Source organism: Lactuca virosa, chromosome 5 (assembly GCF_052849685.1).
Source record: "Lactuca virosa cultivar CGN04683 chromosome 5, Lactuca_virosa_CGN04683_v6, whole genome shotgun sequence".
Taxonomy (NCBI): Eukaryota; Viridiplantae; Streptophyta; class Magnoliopsida; order Asterales; family Asteraceae; genus Lactuca; species Lactuca virosa.
Genome location: NC_136430.1, coordinates 386,738,770 through 386,761,919, shown reverse-complemented (window position 1 = coordinate 386,761,919; position 23,150 = coordinate 386,738,770). Strand labels below are relative to the sequence as shown.

General features: G+C 42.8%; 1 protein-coding gene across 1 annotated transcript; it reads right to left on the bottom strand.

Moving 5' to 3' along the window:
- Window positions 1-1,096: 1,096 nt before the first annotated feature.
- Window positions 1,097-2,882, bottom strand: LOC145117671 (putative xyloglucan endotransglucosylase/hydrolase protein 26). The gene is made up of 4 exons (XM_079053976.1): window positions 2,641-2,882; window positions 2,455-2,555; window positions 1,602-1,795; window positions 1,097-1,516 (listed from the first exon to the last, which is right to left on the bottom strand). The coding sequence occupies exons 1-4, from the start codon at window positions 2,810-2,812 to the stop codon at window positions 1,114-1,116; spliced, it is 870 nt and encodes a 289-aa protein (XP_078910102.1). The 5' UTR covers window positions 2,813-2,882; the 3' UTR covers window positions 1,097-1,113.
- Between the last annotated feature and the right edge of the window lie 20,268 nt (window positions 2,883-23,150).

The following is a 23,150-nucleotide window of genomic DNA, read 5'->3' as shown; positions in this document are numbered from 1 at the left end:
CTATGTTGATGATTTGTTTGTCACAGGTACAAATTTGAGCATGATCAAAAGGTTCAAATTTGAAATGTCCAAGAACTTCGAGATGTCTGATCTTGGAAGATTAACTTACTACCTGGGCATTGAAGTCAAACAAGAAGAATCAGGGATTACTATAAACCAAGAAGCGTATGCTAGACGCATTCTAAAAGAAGCCGGTTTACACGATTGCAATCCGACCCACATTCCCATGGATCCAGGAACCAAAATGTCGAAGGCCGAAGATGAACCCGAAATCGACCCGACACAATACCGAAAGTTGGTAGGATGCCTTAGATATCTCTTGCAGACAAGACCCGATATGGCATATGCGGTTGGAGTTGTTAGTCGATATATGCAAAATCCAAGAGAATCACATGGTGTTGCAATCAAACACATCCTAAGGTACTTACGTGGAACAACGTCACATGGAATCAAGTACGAGAGGATGGGGCAAAACCGAATCATTGGTTACAGCGATAGTAGTCACAATGTCGACCCGGACGACGGAAGAAGCACAACCGGTCACATTTTCTACTATGGGTTGTCTCCAATAACATGGTGTTCTCAAAAGCAAGATACTGTTGCTTTATCATCTTGCGAGGCGGAGTTCATGGCTGCAACTGCGGCTGCATGTCAAGCAATATGGCTTCAAGATTTGCTAGGCGAAATCATGAACAAAGCACAAGAGAAGGTGGTCCTAAGAGTTGATAACAAGTCAGCTATCGAACTCACGAAGAATCCTGTTTTTCACGGAAGAAGCAAACACATTCACACGAGGTTTCACTTCATTCGTAAGTGTGTTGAAAGGGAACAAGTGGAGGTGAAGTACATTCCAGGTGAAGAACAAAAGGCAGACATTCTCACAAAACCATTGGCTCGAACCAAGTTCAAGACAATGCGGGACTTGATCGGGATTGAAGACATCTTTAGAAGGACTTAAAGATTTGCGGTGATCGGGAATCTCTAGAAGGACTTAGAGATTCGGGGGTGATTGTTGGAATCTCAATTCCCTCCATTATTTCCCACTCACCATAATTCCAGGAAAAAGCAAAAGAAACTCATCAAGATGTTGGGTTCCTTTTTATTAGTTTAATGTTATAAACATATATATATATACAGCATATATCGAGCTATGAATATGCAGTGCAGTGCAGCACAACACAGTGTAAACCAATTGGTTTTTGAGTGATATTTCCAATTATAAATCAAAGAGTTATTTTGATATATTCTGTGTTTATACAAGTGTAATACTAGAGGAATAGCACACAGACTAATACTAACAGGTCCATTCCACTTACAAGCTCTTGCTCTAAACCTACGATAACTAGCCACAAAAGGTGCAGAAGTCCAGTCAATCTTGACCAGTCCACCTCTAGTCGCCCAATTATCAGCGTTCCATAAACCGGAGTAAACTCTCATCCCTTGTTGATTTGGGTATGCAATCCCTTCACTCTCATAGTTTCTGAACACCCGAATAGGCACGCTATCAACATACCATCTGCAATACATAAACAATATTAAAATAACAATTAAACAATCATTAAAGATGTAGAATTCGGTACTTCGATTTGGTTTTTACTTACACTACTTGTGTAGGATTCCAGTGAATGGTGTAGTTATGATAACCGGAAGTTGGGTCAAACCATAATTTGAACTGTTGCTCTTTGTTGCCTTGACCTTGAGTGTAGATGTTTGTGTGGATTGTGTAAGGTTCTCCTGTTGAGTTACCCAAGAACTCAAAGTCGATTTCATCATGTTTAGCACCCGTAGAAGACAACTGCGATCATTATTCAACTTTGTGTTTAGAGTTGTTTATGAAATTATACAATCTTCATTTGTTTTTTAGAGTTAAATGCATGAAATAACGTGTTTTCATTGATTTGTTTATTGTAGCATCAAACTTATATTTCATTCTTTTATAGCGTTGTACTTTGATGAGTAAACCTAATTATGGTATTGTCATCCATACACAAACCAATTTCCATTTCTATAATTGTATATACTTTACGGAAATCATAGAAAAACCATTACATTTTTGACAATTTTAAGGTTTAACTACTTGTACTTAATTTTTTTCTATCAAAGTATAAAAAAGTTACACATTTTCCAATTTAACCATTTTGACTTGTTATTATAACCGGTCATCATGATTAATATAATAGGTCATAATACTTAATTTGGAAAAATATTTGAAACTTTTAATATTGTTTGATTGAAAAAATATAACATTAGTGGTTAAACGGTGAAAGTGCCCAAGATATAATGGTTTTTTTCTTTTTCGTCATTTTCCTTATATATTGTTGTGTATACTTTTGAGCTACAATCTTCAAATAGAAAGAACTGAAAGTAGGATGTTATATACATAACTATCTAGATGAAAGTATGTTGCTATCTTTTTATATTATCCCTATATTTTATGATGGATCTTGAACTCACATAATATGCTGTCACGGTTCCAGCAGAGTTGCCTGGCACCAACTTGATTAGCATCTCAATGCTTCCAAACAGGAACGCCCTCTTTGATTGGATGCCTGATCCTGTAAGTAAAAGTTGGAACTGGAATTAGAATTAAGATCGGAGTCGGAATCAAACATCCCGTTCTTTAATATCCATATTGTATACCTGAAGTTTGGTCCAAAACAAGTCGGAGGTCATCACCATTGCCTAGAATTGAAGAATGGTGAGCACCCCAATTGAAATACATGCTTTTGGCAATAGTTGCATCAATCAGGGTGGAATGGAATGCTATTCCCATCACCAAAACAGCCATCACCAATGCATGAGAACCTGCCATTTTCAATCTGGTGAATGTTTCTATTTGCTTGGTTTGTTGGTTAATGGTGATGGTGGTGATTTCTTGATGGTTTATATAGCCTTTGTCCAGCATATGCACCTTACCAAAATGAATCTTGTATTCTTTGACCTTGTTTTATAATGTATCTTGACCTTGTCCTTCATTTTGACATTCTTGCTGCCTTAATATATTTTCTTTCTGTTGTAAAATTTCATGTTAAATTTAATGAGCTTGTTATTAAGGAAAAAGAAGCCAAGAAAAATATTGTGCACACCCTATTCCATATATGAAACTGAGAATAGATATACAACATATATTTCTGTTGCATTAAAGATATATGACAGATTAATTAGCAATATAAATTTTTGCATATTTGAATTCGATCCAAAATGTTATTAATTAGTAGTTTGTTAACTAAAAATGTTAAAGCAGTAAAGTTTAATTTCATAATTTTATTATGACTTGAGTTGTGTATTTATCTAGTATATACATTAATTGTTTAAATGTTTGGAGTAAGAAATATGTTTTATACTTTATTATATATGTAATGTCTAAAGTTAATACTAACATGTATACATAAACACGCTTTTAGTAGGTAGGTATATTACCCCCATAAAGACTTGCGTACAAGCTGTAGAGATGATCACGACGGGGTGTGGGACTGTTTTAAAATAAATACAAACCGGCTTTGGGTTACCTATGGTTTTGTAAGACGTGCATCCCAATGGAACATAGCTACTTCAATAATTATAATATTATTTTCAATTATATTGATAAGTACTTTATAAATCTTTTACTGCATATATATATATATAGTCCTATATTAAATAACTAGGCGTGAGATCTGTATCTTACACGCGTTGATTTAAAAAAAAGATTAAACATTAAAGTGTAATCAGAAAATATTTTTTAAAGTAAATTTTAAAATAAGAAAGGAAGAAACGTATTTATTGCAATTTAATATCATATATATGATATTTAATACTTTACATATATAAGTATATGACTTTAATTTTAAAAATTGAAACAAACCAAAAATTGACAAGTGGATAATAATGATTTAAAACATACCATAAAATGACAAGTGTCAAAACTAATGAAAAATTGACATGTGACAAAAAAAACTTTCATTTATTAAGGAGGATAACAGCTTAACACTTGTACATATTTTTACTAATTCTCTGACTAATAAGTTATAACAATACCGTGCCTTGAACCCTACAAAATCATAATATAAATTACATTTAAATCTAGAAATCTACCACAACCATTAAGGACACTAAAGCAACTGGGACTTACATAGACTTCAAAATTATTTTTTTAATACAAAATTGAAGAAAACGCTTTCGAGAAGCTTTACTAATTAATTGGAGTGACATTGCTATAGGCTTTGCTATATACTTGCGATATTACAAAACTACATAATCAAAAGCTTTACAAAAATAAACCCACAAAAATTACCCGAGTATGCTCCGGTAAATGGGTAATGATCCGGATCAGCTGGCAACGACCTTTAACAAGTACCTGACAACATGACCATGAACCGTTAGGCGAATTTTGGGGGATATCGGGCGGTTAAGTAGAATTGCGTTCAAAGAGCAAAGGAGGGGAAATACTTATATATTTTGTGTATGTGTATGTGTGTGTGAGAGAGAGAGAGAGAGAAAGAGAGAGAGAGAGAGAGAGTTGATCGATGTATATGTATGTATGTGACGAGGAGAGTGGCTTGAGTATATATTGGGAACATTGTGGTGCATTATTCGAGAGGGACATGCATATTCTCTATATGTGGAAATAACTATATCCGGTTTCTTAATTGTATTCCAAAAGCTTACCCAAAGTGTATATTGGTCTTGTAAGGTATATATGTGAAGTTCAAGATTGTCTCTCTCCATAAGAGCCCTCACTGAGTGGGGGGATTCCAACATATATATACACCTTATAGGACCATGTAAGATATACGTGGAGTCTAAGATTATATTGATGTGAGATACATTAACACTTTCTCTTAGAGACAGAGGGTTCGATAAGGATAAATAAGGGATGTCACTATAAGAAAAAGCGGTATCAAAGACTGACATTAGTCTCTAATGGTCAATAATAGGTCTCTGATGAGAATCTGGAACTGATTTAGCTAGTCCCTAGCTAGTCCCCGAAACCTAGTCCTAGATTGTCAATTTTTTATGTATTTGGGACTGGAAATCAGTCCCTAATAGATCTAAGTATCAAAGACAAAAAACCAGTCTTTGATAATATCTCATTCAGACTCTAATTTTTTTCTTCAAATCTACGATTTAATGTCATATCAGTCCCTAATACTATCTTTTAAAATTATTAAACAAACATAATATTATCACCATAAGTTAAATCATCAACATGTATCTCAAAATCTCATAAAATCTGTCAACATATAACTGTCTCATATAAAAATATCAGAGTAAGCTCCCAGGCTAATTAAAACTGAGGTGTGCGCCATGCCATCAAATCGAGCCCTTCCCTTTGCTAGCTGAAGTACCTGAAACCAAAACTAAAAACTATAAGCATGAAGCTTAGTGAGCTCCCCCAAACTACCACATACCATACAATAACATATATCGGGCCTTGCCCATTGCATCGGGCCCCGCCGGACATCAGAACGAAGTCCGACATAACTTGGGCCCGCCCACTGCATTGGGCCCCGCCCGACATCGGACCGAAGTCTGGAATAACTTAGGCCCCGCCCGGCATCGGACCGAAGTCCAGAATAAACTGAACATAACATAAACATGAACATATAACATAATCACATATACAACATCGGGCTTGCCCGGCATCGGACCGGAGTCCGGAACATATAAAACATATCATAAACATGCATGAATCACGAAGACATCAAGCATACATAACTACTTCTCAGGACAACCCCGACATCAGACCGAAGTCCGGAAACATGTAAACTGCATCGGGCTGACCCCCGGCATTGGACCGAAGTCCGAAACTACTAAACTCTAAACGGACCGACATTGTGGCCGTAGACCCGTTCCTACTGGAAGGAAACTCACCTCGTGTGACTGACTGCTGCAACTCCGGGTGAGGAAATCTCTGTCTGCTGCTCCGACGACTCTCCGGCTAAAAATTTCCGTAAAGGTACTTAGTCAAAAACCGATAACTACTCTTAGGGTAAAATGACCATTTTACCCCTGGCTAAAGTCAACATCCTGGTCAAAGTCAACACCCAGTTGACCTGACTCGCCGAGTTGGTTCACCAACTCGTCGAGTCCCTATTCTTTCATCTATTCCCAACCCCGACTCTACTCGTCGAGTCTAGCAAGAACTCGACGAGTTCTCCTTCAAACATAACATCGGGACTATCTTCATCTAGCTCGCCGAGTTCGTCCTTAAACTCGTCGAGTTCATCTTCATTCTATGAATGTGACTAGCCTGTGACTCGCCGAGTTGTATGAACAACTTGTCGAGTCTGTCTTCATGGTTGGGAGATTTCCTTGGACTCGCCGAGTGTGTTCATATACTTGCCGAGTCCCATCGTTTCCAGGTCCATAACTACGCCTATTTTGTTGAATCCCCCTTCTGGACTCATCTAGATCCCTTCTAGACTCAACCAAATCCCTTCGAATCAGAAAAGGTTGGGGAACCAAACCTCCCGACTCTCCGAGTCCCAAGAACGACTCGTCGAGTCAACTAATGTCCATGCCCATTACTCGATTTCTGTTGTGCTAATCTCATCCAAGGGGTAGATCTGGGCTCCTAAGGTCGATATAACACGTAAAGTCATGAAATTTACGTTCATGCATGGGACCTTTAAGCTCAAAAGACCAAAAATAGGGTTTCTTACATGCATGGGGTTCTCATGGCCACAAAGTTGGCACCTTTATGCCATGAGAACCCTCCAAGGTTCCAGATCTGAAACATTTACCCTATATTACACTCTACAATTCGAAATGGCTTGGAAATGCCCCCAACGATGTCAATGTTCAAGCCTCAAAGTAGATCTACCAAATAAGGAGTCAATGGTAGGAGCTCTTTACCTCAAATAACTGGAAGTGCAACCACAACTCTGGATCCACTGACTTGCTTCTTGACTCACCAAGCTTTCCCTTCCTTCTTCTAACTTTAAATCACTAGGAAAGGCACAAATTGCTCAAGAATGCTCACAATTGATTAGGGTTTCGACGACAGAACTTCAATGGAAGCCTCATAAGATGTTTAAATAGGGTGCAAACCCTCCAATTTAGGGTTTCACTCAGGCGGCTCGTACTCGCCGAGTCGGTCTTCCGACTCGTCGAGTAGGTCACTTAGTCCCCCCCCGACTCGGAGTCGATCCTACTCGGAGTCGATCCAACTCGCCGAGTCCAAGGGTAAAATATGAAGTTTAGATTGAATTTAAATGCGTACCTGAGACCGGGTGTTACAATTCTCCCTCACTTGTCTCAGACTTCGTCCTCAAAGTCTTCTGTCTCTGAAAACAACTCTGGGTGGTGCTCCCTCATTTCCTCCTCGGGCTCCCACGTCCACTCCGAACCCTTGAGGTGCTGCCACTGCACCTTCACTAACTCTACCTTCTTGTTCCTCAGCTCTTTCGTCTTGAGATCTAAAATCGCCACGGGTCTCTCGATGTAGTTCAGGCTATCGTCGACCTGAATATCCTCAAAGGGTGCCACTGCTAAATCATCCACTAAGCATATCCGCAACTAAGAAACATGGAACGTGCTGTGGATCTGGCTGAGCTCTGCTGGAAGATCTAACTGATAGGCAACCCGACCCACCCGGGCCAAAACCCTAAATGGACCAATGAACCTGGGGCCCAGCTTGCCCCGCTTCCGAAACCTGATAATACCCTTCCAGGGTGACACTTTCAGGAGGACCATATCGTCCACCTGAAACTCCAAGTCTGAACGCCGCTTGTCGGCGTAACTCTTCTGCCGACTCTAAGCAGTCTGGAGCCTGCTCCAGACTTGCTGAATCCGTTCCGTGGTCTTGAGTACTACCTTCTTACTCCCCATGCCTCTCTAACCGACCTCACCCCAACAGATTGGGGTCTTACACTTCCTCCCGTAGAGCATCTCGAAGGGAGGTCGGTCTATACTAGAGTGATAGCTGTTGTTATATGAAAATTCTGCTAACGGAAGATACGTATCCCAACTGCCACCGAAATCTAGTACACATGCCCGAAGCATGTCCTCAAGAGTCTGAATCGTCCTCTCGCTCTGCCCTTCCGTCTGAGGGTGGAAAGCGGTGCTGAAATGGATACGAGTACCCATCTCCTCGTGAAACCGCTTCCAAAACCTGGAAGTAAATCGGACGTCTCGGTCTGAAACCACCGAGACAGGCACTCCATGACGTGCCACTATCTCTTGTACATACATCTCGGCCAGCTTCTCGACCGATATGCTCTCCTGGATCGGTATGAAATGAGCACTCTTGGTCAACCGATCCACGATGACCCATATCAAATTGACCCCACGTACGGTCATGGGAAGCTTAGTAATGAAATACATAGTGATATCCTCCCATTTCCACACGGGAATGTCTAATGGTTGCATCTTGCCGTGGGGCCTCTGGTGCTCTGCCTTGACCTTTCTGCAGGTCAGACATCTCTCCACATACCAAGCTACGTCCCGCTTCATGCAGGGCCACCAGTAATCGGGTCGAACATCTCTGTACATCTTCGTCGCCCCTGGATGGACGGAGAACTGCGACTTGTGGGCCTCATCCATCAATACCTGCCGTACTCTGTCCCAGTACGGTACCCAGACCCTCCCATGCAGGGTCAACAATCCTCGGCTATCGTAATCAAACGAAGCTACTAGTCCACTATTCTCTCACACTTTTGGCGCTCTTCCTTCAGGCCCTCAACATACGCCTCCCTAATCTGCTCTAGCAGTGGAGTAATCACTGTCATCCTCAGACAGATATCTCGGATCGGAGCCGCTACCGCCTTGCGGCTCAGGGCGTCGGCCACTACGTTGGCCTTGCCCGGGTGGTAAAGGATCTCACAGTCGTAATCCTTTACCACATCTAACCACCGACGCTGCCTCATGTTCAGATTCGGCTGATCCACGAGGTACCTCAAACTCTTGTGGTCCGTGTAGATAGTACACCGGACCCCATAGAGGTAATGCCGCCAAATCTTGAGGGCGAACACCACCGCCCCCAGTTCCAAATCATGTGTCGGGTAGTTAGCCTCGTGAGGCTTCAACTATCTCGAGGAATAAGCTATCACATGCCCCCGCTGCATCAACACTGCTCCCATACTTGTGATCAAAGCATCACAGTAGACTACAATGTCATCTACTCCTTCTGGCAGGGTAAGAATCGGCGCCTCGCACAGTCGCTGCCTGAGCGTCTCAAAGGCTGTCTGCTGCTAAGGACCCCAGCGAAACACCACCGACTTCTTGGTCAGTCGGGTCAGCGGAACTGCTATCTTGGAGAAATCCTGGATGAATCTCCTATAATACCCTGCCAAACCCAGGAAGCTTCGAATTTCGGATGGAGACTTTGAGACCTCCCACTGCATCACGGCCTCTATCTTGGCCAGATCGACTAATATACCCTTCTGATTGACGAGGTGTCCCAAGAACTGCACCTCGCTCAACCAGAACTCACACTTAGAGAACTTTGCGAAAAGTCTCTCCCTCCTCAAGGTCTCTAGCACCTCCCTCAAATGCTCCTCACACTTGGAGAACTTTGCGAAAAGTCTCTCCCTCCTCATGAGTCTTGGAATAAACCAAGATGTCGTCATGAATACTATCACAGACCGATCTAGCATTGGTCTACATACGCTATTCATGAGGTCCATGAACGCGGCTGGAGCGTTGGTGAGCCCAAACGGCATCACCACAAACTCATAATGAACATAGCAAGTCCTAAAAGAGGTCTTCTACATATCATCATCTATGACCCGCATATGGTGATATCTGGACCATAGATCAATCTTGGAGAACCCAGATGTTCCCTGAAGCTGGTCGAACAAATCATCTATCCTCGGGAGTGGGTAACGATTCTTCACCGTCACCTTGTTCAGTTCCCGGTAGTCTATGCACATACGGTGCGACCCGTCCTTCTTCTTTACAAACAGGATCGGGGCTCCCCAAGGTGAACTGCTCGGCCTAATAAAACCCTTGTCTAGCCGCTCTTGCAGCTGCGTAGACAACTCCTGCATCTCGGGAGGAGCCAACTGATATGGTGCCTTGGCTATCGGAGCCGCACCAGGGACTAGGTCAATCTGAAACTCAACCTGTCTCTCCAGAGGTATCCCAGGAAAATCCTTCGGGAACACATCCGTATACTCTCGTACCACCGGTACATCATCGACTCTCGTCTTACCCTTATCTCGGGTATCCATGACATACGCGACGTATCCTGCGCAACCCTGCTGAAAGTAGCGCCTCGCTCTCGCTGCTGAACAAAGGATCGGTCCATGTTGTGGTCTCTCACCCTGAATCACTAACTCTCCCCTACTAGGAGTACGAACCATCACTAGCTGATGTGGTCTCTCACCCTGAATCACTAACTTTCCCCTACTAGGAGTACGAACCATCACTAGCTGCTGCTCGTAGTCGATCACTGCCCCGTTGGGACTCATCCAATCCATATCCACGATAACCTTATTCCCTTGTAGGGGAATAGGGACTAAGTCCATTGAAAACTTCTCATCAAATAACCGAAGGTTACATCCCCTATGAACTCTCGCGACCCTGACTGTCCTATCATCTGCTATCTCAACGTCAAGTGGGCAATCCAGCTCCCCCGGAGCTCTGCTAAATCGCTTGCTAAGTGCAAGCGACACAAACGATCGGCTAGCCCCCGAATCAAACAATACCATAGATGAAATGCCGTTCACTAAGAACAACCCTATAAACAACACATAAACATGAGTAATAGTCAAAAGTAATAAGGAGAAGATGGAGAAAATACATACCAACAACCACATCAGGAGTCGTTCGTGCCTCCTCTGCTGTCAACTGGAAGGCTCTGCTCTTCGCGACTGGCGCCTTAGCCTGACCCTGACGGCCATCTGTAATCCTCAATGTGGTAGGAGCGCGTGCCACCACCTGTCCTACTGATGCTAAACTTGGACACTGGGACTTCTTGTGTCCCCTCTGATTGCAATGGAAGCAAATCAGATCAGATGCTGTGGTGGTGGTAGTGGTAGTAGCTGTACAATCCCTGCTCATATGCCCAGTCCACCCGCACTTGAAGCAGCCGGAACTCCCCACCTTGCACACCCCATCGTGCAACCTGCCACACTTGCCACACCAACTGTGGCTCTGCAGACCCCTAGACCTGTGATCAGACACCTTGGGCTTTTTTCCCGAGCCCTCTACGCCAGACGCCACCTCTGGCTTCCTTTTCCTCTCCATCTCTAGAGCAATATCCCTCTCACGAGCCCTCACAATCATGTCCTCTAGCGTCTTGCAGCTGGAGCGGATCACAAACTGGCGGATATCACTCCGCAACATCTCATGATATCGGGCCTTTTTCATCTCCTCGTTCGCTGCATACTACGGAACGAGAAGGGCCCTCTCCCTAAACTTGGCGGTAATCTCCGCTACAGTCTCTATCATCTGCTAGAGGTCCTAAAACTCCCTAGCAAGCTGATGCACCTCAATAACAGGTGCGAACTCGGCTCTGAACCTGGTCGTGAAATCACTCCAATTCATAGCATCCAACACAGTGTCATCTCCAATGGCTCTCCCGACCTCCTCCCACTAGTCACGTGCCCTGCCCTTTAGAAGATAGGACGCGAGCCTAACCTTGTCCCCCTCGGGACACCTGCTGGTGCGGAATACGTTGGTGACATCTGCCAACCATCTGGTACTAGAAATGGGGTCTCGAGCCCCCTGGTAATCAAGAGCTCCACATGCCATGAACTCTCAGAACATGAGCGTGCGCGACCCCATCATGGTCGCCACCTTAGTGCGAAACACACTCAATCACTCATCCATAAGCTCTAGAATAACCTCCTTGATCAAACCGAAGATCACAGGAGTCTGCTCAAGTATGCTACATTTGACCTCCGAGGAGATGAACTCCCTGGTCTGCTCATCTAACTACCCGACTCCAGAGCCTGAGCCCGATCCCTCTCCTGCGCTTGAACTACCAACTGCTGGTCTAGGGCGTAAAACCATCATTCTGAAAACACATAATGACAATTGTCAGAATACTAATATAAATCAAGGGATCTCATCTACTACAAGTTCCCTGGTCTTGTCTCAGCCTTCCTTGATTCAAGTACAGATCCTCTGCTTTCAGTAGTATGGGCCCCTACTACCTTCCACATCTATCCGTACTTTCCTCAAGAACTGCCTCGAATCCACCAAGTCCCTTCTACTACTACTGCTGATCTCATGCTAATCTCATCCTAGGCTTGCCCTAGGGTAATCACCAACCCACTCTTCGCCATCATCTTCATAAGAAGTCCCTGCTTTCTTCCCCCTAACTAGCTCACGAATACTATTACATATTACTCAAACTAGATAATTCTTCGAATGAGAGATCCTACCCTACAACGGTTGAACTCAAACAAGGGCTGTGAAATAGAGCTAGACCTAACCTTCTGAAATTATTTAGTCCTTGCAATATGTAAGTAAACATATTCGTTTACTAGTTAGTGAAAGGCAACTAGAACTACTAAAAGCACAAAGGAAGCAGCATTCGGGCATTGAGTACACATAATCAAGCATATATGTCACACCCCGAAACCGATGGCGGAAACGTTCCAGGGCGGAGGACATCATGTGTAGCATCACAACCAATGAATAATAGCAATTCATAGCAACACAACCAGTACAGTGAATACGAAATAAAAATGTTTACATCAGTTTGAAACGTTGTTTGAATTACATTCAATAGCTTTGTATAGTATAAACTTAAAACTCTTATTGCTCCAGTTCCTCGAAAATCCAGCAAGTACCTGTCTACTGATTTCCTGAGAATACAGGCAGTTTGAAAGAGTATCAGCATAAAGCTGGTGAGTTCATAAGCGGTGGTTTGTAGTGAAAATCGTTGATGAGTTCGGAAAATATTTGTGTAGTTCCAAGAAAATCCGATATTTTCTTTAGTGAGAAAGTAGTGTTTTCAATTCTGTATAAAACCATGAATGTTTGTCACTGAAAACTTTAGTGATATGCGAAATTATTACTTCATGTGACTAGCTAATGCTAATCATGATGTAATAGTATTTCGTGCGTGAAACAAATGTATGCTCGTTTATGTTTAAAAACCCTGAAAGTTCTCCAGTTGTAGTGTGTATTAGTTCTATTTAATGTAAATAAAACTATTGAAGAGTGTTAAGTTGTAAACTAAAGGTGATTTATACATATTGTGAGTCGTATAACCATGCTTGATATGACTAGAGACCTTTCCAACGTTCTTCAGGCGTCGAGTTAAATGACATTTGTACATCTCAGGCGTGCCCGCCTAACTGTAGCTAGCAGTCCAGATGTGGGATTGTCAGTCCCGAATAGATCTATTCACAAATCTCACGCTCTCCCTCCAGGAGACTCTGGTTATACAGTGGTAGGATTTATCCCTGTACACCTAAGGGTACAGTAGTGAAGTAGCACCTCACAGTATCGTACAATCTAGTTTACATGTAGTGTAGTAGCGTCCTACCGTAGTGAAAATCCGTATGTATACCGTATATAGTGATAATTACAGTTATGAGTACCATGATAAAGTAGCGATGTAAACTGTAAGCGGTTTCTGTCTTAGTGCATATGTTTAATAGTGAAAGTTTCTATACTTGATATATTTTATAAAAATCCCAAACTATACCGATTATAGTTTGCATGTCAAACGTAGCGAATAGCGTGTCCGGAAAAACTATGCAATTTTAGTGAAAACGTCCCTTATGCTCAGCGTAGTACAAAAGGGATTTAAGGTATGAGATTTGCATAAGTTTTATGTATATCCTTGAAAACATTTATGTTTAGCTTGTATTCCCCCCTGAAAACATTAAAAATACAGAAAATGTAGGGGTATGAACTCACTGTTGTTGCGTGAAAACGTTGACTGAAATAAAGATCCTCAAGTTGTTGCACGTGACACTTAACGGAATCCTATTATCAAATCAATACATATATGTATCTAAATTAGCGATTTCGTTAGGTAACGTGATAGAGAAACATTTGTATTCGGTTGAGGAATGTTACCGGGACTTGATTGAATCGATGAAAGTGGGTTTTCAGCCAAAAGCACCACTTAAAAGGTGTTTATGGCCGTAAACTAGGGTTTACGGTCAACATACAGTTTACGGCCGTGAACGGGGTTTACGGTCGTAAACTGGGGTTTACGGTTTCTGAAGGCTTGGTGAGTTTACGGCCGTAAACTCAAGAACAGGGTTTACGGTCTTTGAAGGCTTGGACCGTAAACTCAAGAACAGTGTTTACGGTCTTTGAAGATGGACCGTAAACTCAAGAACAATGGTGTTGATTTCGAAGAGATACGCGTTTCCAGACGTTTCGAAGTGACTCCAAACGGTGTTTCTCGATGTTTCCCGAAGTTTGAAGGTGTTTTTAGGTGTTTACGGTCAAGGTTCTTTGAGAGAGAAGGAGATAGTTTTTGGCCAGAAATGTTCAAATGAAGGTGGAGGTCTCATATTTATAGTGGTGTTGTGGTCGGTGGTGGGGGGTCCACCCTTTGCTGACCGTAAACATGTATACGGCCGTAAACGAGTTTACAGTCGTAAACGAGTTTACGGTCGTAAACTAGTTTACGGTCGTAAACAAGTTTACGGTTGTAAACTCACTTAGGCGAGATTTGATTGATTTTTCAAGATATTCGGGTTTCCGCGCGATTTTTGGTTCCGACTCGTAAATAATTTAATTATATATAACTAGATTATTTTCTAAACCAAGAAGTTTGACGGAAAAGTTAATGAATTCGAAATTTTATTAATGGAAATCGCGTAACGGAAACGGACGAAGTTTCGGGTTGTCACATCATCCCCCCGTTAGAGGGAATTTCGTCCCGAAATTTGAATATAGAATACAAATCATGGGTTAGGAAAGAGATGCGGATATTTCTGTTTCATCTGATCTTCGCGCTCCCAAGTGAATTCAGGTCCCCGCTTGGCATTCCAGCGAACCTTTACTATCGGGATGCGACTTTGTTTTGTTCGTTTGATCTCTCTGTCCATGATTTCGAACGGTTCTTCCACGAAGTTGAGGTTCTCGTTGATTTCAATCTCATCGAGAGGAATCACAAGTGTCTCGTCGGACAGAAACTTCTTTAGATTCGATACGTGGAAAATAGGGTGGATGTTGCTGACCTCTCGTGGTAACTGAAGTTTGTATGCTACGGGACCGATCCTAGCAAGGATTTCGAACGGTCCAATGTACCTTGGGTTTAGTTTTCCACGCTTCCCAAAGCGTATCATGCCTTTCCAGGGTGAGACCTTCAGAAGGACGCAGTCACCAACCTGGAACTCCAAGGGTTTTCGTCTCTTATCGGTGTAGCTCTTTTGTCTATCTCGTGAGGCTTTCAGTCGTTCCCGGATTTGTACAATCTTCTCAGTTGTCTCTCGGATAATTTCAGGACCAGTGAGAGTGCTGTCAGGGATTTGACCCTTGACTAGCTGCGTGTCACCCACTTCAGCCCAGCACAGAGGGGATCTGCACTTGCGGCCATAGAGGGCTTCGAACGGCGCAACCTTGATGCTGGTATGGTAGCTGTTGTTGTAGGAAAATTCAACCAAAGGAAGATGAGTGTCCTATGATGCGCCGAAATCGATGACGCAGGCGCTCAACATGTCTTCCAATGTCTGAATTGTTCTCTCACTCTGTCCATCAGTCTGCGGATGATAAGCCGTGCTCATATCCAATTTAGTCCCAAGAGCTTTCTGTAGTGACTGCCAGAACCTAGATGTAAACCTGCTATCTCGATCGGAGATAATGGATGCAGGTACACCATGAAGGCGAACTATCTCTTGAAGGTAGATCCGTGTGAGTCTCTCCATCTTGAAGCTTTCTTTGATTGGCAGGAAGTGGGCGGACTTCGTCAACCGATCGACAATTACCCAGATGGCATCGTGCTTACTCGGAGATCTGGGTAACTTGGTGATAAAATCCATGGTTATCCTTTCCCACATCCACTCAGGTATTTCTGGCTGCTGAAGTAAACCTGAGGGCTTTTGATACTCTACTTTTACCTTGGCACAAGTCAGGCACTTGCCCACGAAAATAGAAATTTCCACTTTCATGTTTGGCCACCAATAGAGCTGTTTGAGATCCAGATACATCTTATCCGAAACTGGGTGAACGGAGTATTTCGTCTTGTGAGCCTCATTCATGACAACCTCTATGTACCCGCCGAACTTTGGGGTCCAGATCCGGTCCATGAAATAATACACTCCGTCTCCTTTGACCTCCAAGTTCTTGTCCATTCCCCGCAAAGCTTCATCTGTCACGTTCTTGGGTTTTAAGGCTTCCAGCTGAGCCTCTCTGATTTGCGCGGACAGATGGGAATGGATGGTCATTGTTAGTGCCTTCACCCTATGCCCTGAATACTCCTTTTGGCTGAGGGAATTTGCTACCACATTGGCCTTGCCGGGATGATAGCGAATTTCGCACTCGTAGTCACTGAGTAGCTCTACCCATCGCCGATGTCTCATGTTTAACCCCTTCTGATCAAAGACATGCTGCAAACTCTTATGGTCAGTGAAGATAGTGCACTTGGTTCCATAGAGATAGTGTCTCCAGATCTTTAACGCAAAGACCACTGCTCCCAACTCCAAATCGTGAGTTGTGTAATTGACCTCGTGTGTTTTCAACTGTCTCGAGGCATAGGCGATAACCTTTCCTCGTTGCATGAGCACACAGCCTAGGCCCTGATTGGATGCATCACAGTAAACCACGAAGTCTTCTGTCCCTTCGGGCAGGGACAAGATAGGTGCGCTGCACAGGGCCTGCTTCAATTTTTGAAATGCAGTGTCTTGCTTGGCTCTCCAACTGAAGGTTACACCCTTCTGTGTCAGGGTAGTTAAGGGCTTAGCGATTCTGGAGAAGTTCTGGATGAACCTGCGATAATAGCCCGCGAGACCCAAGAATTGTCGGATTTCTGTGGGTGTCTTTGGTGCAGACCAATTTTCAACTGCTTTGATCTTGGAAGGGTCCACGTGTATTCCTTCCTTGCTAATCACGTATCCAAGGAAATTTACCTTCCTCATCCAGAATTCGCACTTCGAGAATTTCGCGTATAGCTTTTCTGCCCTTAATGTTTCCAACACCTGCCTTAAGTGTTGTTTATGATCATTCTCACTTCGCGAATAGACAAGTATATCGTCGATGAACACAATCACGAACTTGTCTAAGAAAGGGCGGCACACCCGATTCACCAGGTCCATGAATACTGCCGGTGCGTTGGTTAGACCAAAGGGCATTACTACAAACTCGTAGTGTCCATAGCGAGTTTGGAATGTTGTTTTGGGCACATCATTCTCATGAACCCGCAACTGATGGTACCCTGATCTTAGATCTATCTTCAAAAAATAGCTGGCTCCCTGAAGTTGGTCGAAGAGATCGTCGATTCTGGGTAAGGGATATCGGTTCTTGATGGTAAGCTTGTTCAGCTCTCGATAGTCGATGCACATCCGGAAAGATCCGTCTTTCTTCTTCACGAATAAGATCGGAGCTCCCCAGGGTGAGGAACTCGGCCTTATGAATCATTTGCTGATTAGCTCATTGAGCTGGCTGGATAATTCCTGCATTTCCGATGGCGCTAAACGGTAAGGAGATTTAGCTACAGGAGTAGCTCCGGGGATTAAGTCGATACGAAACTCGACTTGGCATTCGGGAGGGATTCCTGCGAGATCTTCGGGGAAAACCTCAGGAAAGTTACAGACTTCGGGGATGCTCTCGAGGTCTCTAACTCTTTGCGTCTCGTCAACAACATGAGCTAGGAATGCATGCCACTCCTTCCGCAGATACTTCTGAGCTTTGATGCACGAAATGATACAAAGGTTCGAACTGAGCTTATCACCGTAAATCATAAGGGTTTCGCCAGAGGGAAGATTGAGACGGATAGCCTTCTCGAAGCAAAGAATATCAGCACGATTGGAACTCAACCAATCCATGCCGATAATGATATCGAAGCTCTTGATGGACACAGGCATAAGGTCGATGGGAAAGGAGTAATTGTCTAGAGTAAGAGTACAGCCTATGAATATGTCGTTAGTGCTCTCCTTTTTTCCGTTAGCCATCTCGACGGTAAATGTTTCGGTTAGAGGTTGGGATTTACATTTGATTAGGTGTTTGAACGCATGACTAACAAAACTCCTCTCCGCACCAGAATCGAAAAGAATGCATGCATGAGAGTTATCAAGGAGGAACGTACCCGTAACAATGGTAGGATCAGCAACTGCTTCCTCCTGGCCCGTCACCAGAACTCTTCCTGTATTGCCACCAGTTGTTGCCTTGGGGCAGTTTCTCCTGAAGTGCCCAGCCTCTCCACATCCATAACAAGTTTGACCAGCGCCCGCTCCCAGAGCCTGGTTGGTTGGTTGGGTTGGCACCTTGCAGTATCGAGCTGTGTGTCCTTTCTTTCCACAGTTGTTGCAACTCAACTCACGGCAGGGTCCGTGATGATGGAAGTTACACTTGTTGCACAGGGGCAGTTTTCCAGCATAACCACCGGTAGGAGACTGGGTGGTTGGAACAATAGTGGGAGCAGCAGCAGGAGCAGTAACAGCATGAACTGCCACTGTTTGTTGTTTCTTGGAGGGCTCCTGCGAAGACTGACCCTTTCGTTTGTTACCAAACTTCTTCTTCTTCCCACCGCTTTCCTTTTGTGGCTCGGAGACAGCTGCCACCTCATCCAGATCGATTCCATGATCGATCAAAGTCTGTGCCAGATCCTTGGCGCTTTCAAAAGTAATCGGTCTAGCAGCCAAGACATTCCCCTTTGTTGGTTGTGTCAGTCCCCAGATGTACCTTTCGATTTTCTTGCTTTCCGGGGTGACCATTCCCAGACAGAGGAGAGCCAGATCACAGAATCTAGCGGTGTAGGCAGCGATGTTGGAACCTTTCATCTTCAAGTTCCAGAGTTCGTGTTCCAACTTTTGCACTTCGCCCCTCGGGCAGTACTCCGCGAGCATGAGCTCCTTCAGTCTTTCCCAACCCATGGCTTTAGCTACTGGCAAGGTTAGGGTTTTGACTCGACAATTCCACCAGGTCAAGGCTCTGTCGGTGAAGGTGCAGGCGGCGAACTTCACCTTGTTTGCTTCAGAACAAACGCAAATTTCGAAGATGGATTCGATCTTCTCGAACCATCGAGTCAGGGCGATGACGCCTCCATTTCCGTCGAAGGACTTGGGTTTCGTAGTCATGAAGTCCTTGTAGGAACATTCTTTTTGATGTCCCTGACTTCCCTCTTGTCTCTGTGGGTCGGTTCCACCTCCAGCGCCACCAACATTCACTTGTGCCATTGCTGCAGTCACGGCAGTGGTAACTGCTGCCTGAAACATGATAGGGTCGAATTGAGGAGGTGGTGGTGGTGGCGGAGTGTCGTCGTTCCTTCTGATGAGTCTTGGTCGAGGAGGCATCTCGTTCCAGAAAACAGTCAGGAAGAAGAGGACGGTAAGTCCTTGAGATATATATAAAACAAGATATATCTCATTCTAATAATAAAAGTATACTACCGAGCGATAAGCACAGAAAGGTTACTGACGTAAGTAAGTTATCGCTTAAGGGAGAAGAGGTAGCAACACTTAGAGTGAATCTGTATACTGACTTTGGCTCTAGCGAAGATACTCCTATAGTAATTTATGTGGGATGATTTTGGTAATTTTTAGGCCTGCTGTAACACCACAGTCACTCCCAAGCACATGTTGGTCATGTCTCGACTGAATATAGTTGATCAGGCTATATTCACCCTAGACATGATTACATAACTGTCCAGGTTTAACCGCAGCGTTCCAACATCCAAATACTTTTTGTTTTGTTCTACTAGAGACACAAACTTTGTTATGTATGCATGCTCGTATACTTTTATAAAATTACTTATATTTTTGAAAGTATACTTTTAGCGTACAACACTTAGGCCCCTTAGTGTTTATAGTTGTATACCACGTAAGGTTCGGTATACTAGTTCGCTATAAACAAGGGCTCTGATACCAATCTGTCACACCCCGAAACCGATGGCGGAAACGTTCCGGGGCGGAGGACATCATGTGTAGCATCACAACCAATGAATAATAGCAATTCATAGCAACACAACCAGTACAGTGAATACGAAATAAAAATGTTTACATCAGTTTGAAACGTTGTTTGAATTACATTCAATAGCTTTGTATAGTATAAACTTAAAACTCTTATTGCTCCAGTTCCTCGAAAATCTAGCAAGTACCTGTCTACTGATTTTCTGAGAATACAAGCAGTTTGAAAGAGTATCAGCATAAAGCTGGTGAGTTCATAAACGGTGGTTTGTAGTGAAAATCGTTGATGAGTTCGGAAAATATTTGTGTAGTTCCAAGAAAATCCGATATTTTCTTTAGTGAGAAAGTAGTGTTTTCAATTCTGTATAAAACCATGAATGTTTGTCACTGAAAACTTTAGTGATATGCGAAATTATTACTTCATGTGACTAGCTAATGCTAATCATGATGTAATAGTATTTCGTGCGTGAAACCAATGTATGCTCGTTTATGTTTAAAAACCCTGAAAGTTCTCCGGTTGTAGTGTGTATTAGTTCTATTTAATGTAAATAAAACTATTGAAGAGTGTTAAGTTGTAAACTAAAGGTGATTTATACATATTGTGAGTCGTATAACCATGCTTGATATGACTAGAGACCTTTCCAACGTTCTTCAGGCGTCGAGTTAAATGACATTTGTACATCACAGGCGTGCCCGCCTAACTGTAGCTAGCAGTCCAGATGTGGGATTGTCAGTCCCGAATAGATCTATTCACAAATCTCACGCTCTCCCTCCAGGAGACTCTGGTTATACAGTGGTAGGATTTATCCCTGTACACCTAAGGGTACAGTAGTGAAGTAGCACCTCACAGTATCGTACAATCTAGTTTACATGTAGTGTAGTAGCGTCCTACCGTAGTGAAAATCCGTATGTATACCGTATATAGTGATAATTACAGTTATGAGTACCATGATAAAGTAGCGATGTAAACTGTAAGCGGTTTCTGTCTTAGTGCATATGTTTAATAGTGAAAGTTTCTATACTTGATATATTTTATAAAAATCCCAAACTATACCGATTATAGTTTGCATGTCAAACGTAGCGAATAGCGTGTCCGGAAAAACTATGCAATTTTAGTGAAAACGTCCCTTATGCTCAGCGTAGTACAAAAGGGATTTAAGGTATGAGATTTGCATAAGTTTTATGTATATCCTTGAAAACATTTATGTTTAGCTTGTATTCCCCCCTGAAAACATTAAAAATACAGAAAATGTAGGGGTATGAACTCACTGTTGTTGCGTGAAAACGTTGACTGAAATAAAGATCCTCAAGTTGTTGCACGTGACACTTAACGGAATCCTATTATCAAATCAATACATATATGTATCTAAATTAGCGATTTCGTTAGGTAACGTGATAGAGAAACATTTGTATTCGGTTGAGGAATGTTACCGGGACTTGATTGAATCGATGAAAGTGGGTTTTCAGCCAAAAGCACCACTTAAAAGGTGTTTACGGCCGTAAACTAGGGTTTACGGTCAACATACAGTTTACGGCCGTGAACGGGGTTTACGGTCGTAAACTGGGGTTTACGGTTTCTGAAGGCTTGGTGAGTTTACGGCCGTATACTCAAGAACAGGGTTTACGGTCTTTGAAGGCTTGGACCGTAAACTCAAGAACAGTGTTTACGGTCTTTGAAGATGGACCGTAAAATCAAGAACAATGGTGCTGATTTCGAAGAGATACGCCCGAATAGATCTATTCACAAATCTCACGCTCTCCCTCCAGGAGACTCTGGTTATACAGTGGTAGGATTTATCCTTGTACACCTAAGGGTACAGTAGTGAAGTAGCGCCTCACAGTATCATACAATCTAGTTTACATGTAGTGTAGTAGCGTTCTACCGTAGTGAAAATCCGTATGTATACCGTATATAGTGATAATTACAGTTATGAGTACCATGATAAAGTAGTGATGTAAACTATAAACGGTTTCTGTCTTAGTGCATATGTTTAATAGTGAAAGTTTCTATACTTGATATATTTTATAAAAATCCCAAACTATACCGATTATAGTTTGCATGTAAAACGTAGCGAATAGCGTGTCCAGAAAAACTATGCAATTTTAGTGAAAACGTCCCTTATGCTCAGCATAGTACAAAGGGATTTAAGGTATGAGATTTGCATAAGTTTTATGTATATCCTTGAAAACATTTATGTTTAGCTTGTATTCCCCCCCTGAAAACATTAAAAATACAGAAAATGTAGGGCTACGAACTCACTGTTGTTGCGTGAAAACGTTGATTGAAATGAAGATCCTCAAGTTGTTGTACGTGACACTTAACGAAATCCTATTATCAAATCAATACATATATGTATCTAAATTAGCGATTTCGTTAGGTAACGTGATAGAGGAACACTTGTATTCGGTTGAGGAATGTTACCGGGACTTGATCAAATCGATGAAAGTGGGTTTTCAGCCAAAAGCACCACTTAAAAGGTGTTTACGGCCGTGAACTAGGGTTACGGTCAACAGACAGTTTACGGCCGTGAACGGGGTTTACGGTCGTAAACTGGGGTTTACGGTTTCTGAAGGCTTGGTGAGTTTACGGCCGTATACTCAAGAACAGGGTTTACGGTCTTTGAAGGCTTGGACCGTAAACTCAAGAACAGTGTTTACGGTCTTTGAAGATGGACCGTAAAATCAAGAACAATGGTGCTGATTTCGAAGAGATACGCGTTTCCAGACGTTCCGAAGTGACTCCAAACGGTGTTTCTCGATGTTTCCCGAAGTTTGAAGGTGTTTTTAGGTGTTTACGGTCAAGGTTCTTAGAGAGAGAAGGAGAGAGTTTTTGGCCAGAAATGTTCAAATGAACGTGGAGGTCTCATATTTATAGTGGTGTTGTGGTCGGTGGTGGGGGGTCCACCCTTTGCTGACCGTAAACAGGTTTACGGTCGTAAACGAGTTTACGGTTGTAAACTTACTTAGGCCAGATTTGATTGATTTTTCGAGATAATCGGGTTTCCGCGCGATTTTTGGTTCCGACTCGTAAATAATTTAATTATATATAACTAGATTATTTTTTAAACCAAGAAGTTTGACGGAAAAGTTAATGAATTCGAAATTTTATTATCGGAAATCGCGTAACGGAAACGGACGAAGTTTCGGGTTGTCACAATATACTACTCTGGCTATCATACTGACTAA

Coding starts and splice junctions, on each gene's coding strand:
- LOC145117671 (XM_079053976.1), bottom strand. CDS start 2,812: ATGGCAGGTTCTCATGCATTGGTGATGGCTGTTTTGGTGATGGGAATA. Junction 2,556..2,640: donor TGTTTTGGACCAAACTTCAG/GTATACAATATG, acceptor TTTTACTTACAG/GATCAGGCATCCAATCAAAG. Junction 1,796..2,454: donor GAACCGTGACAGCATATTAT/GTGAGTTCAAGA, acceptor TAATGATCGCAG/TTGTCTTCTACGGGTGCTAA.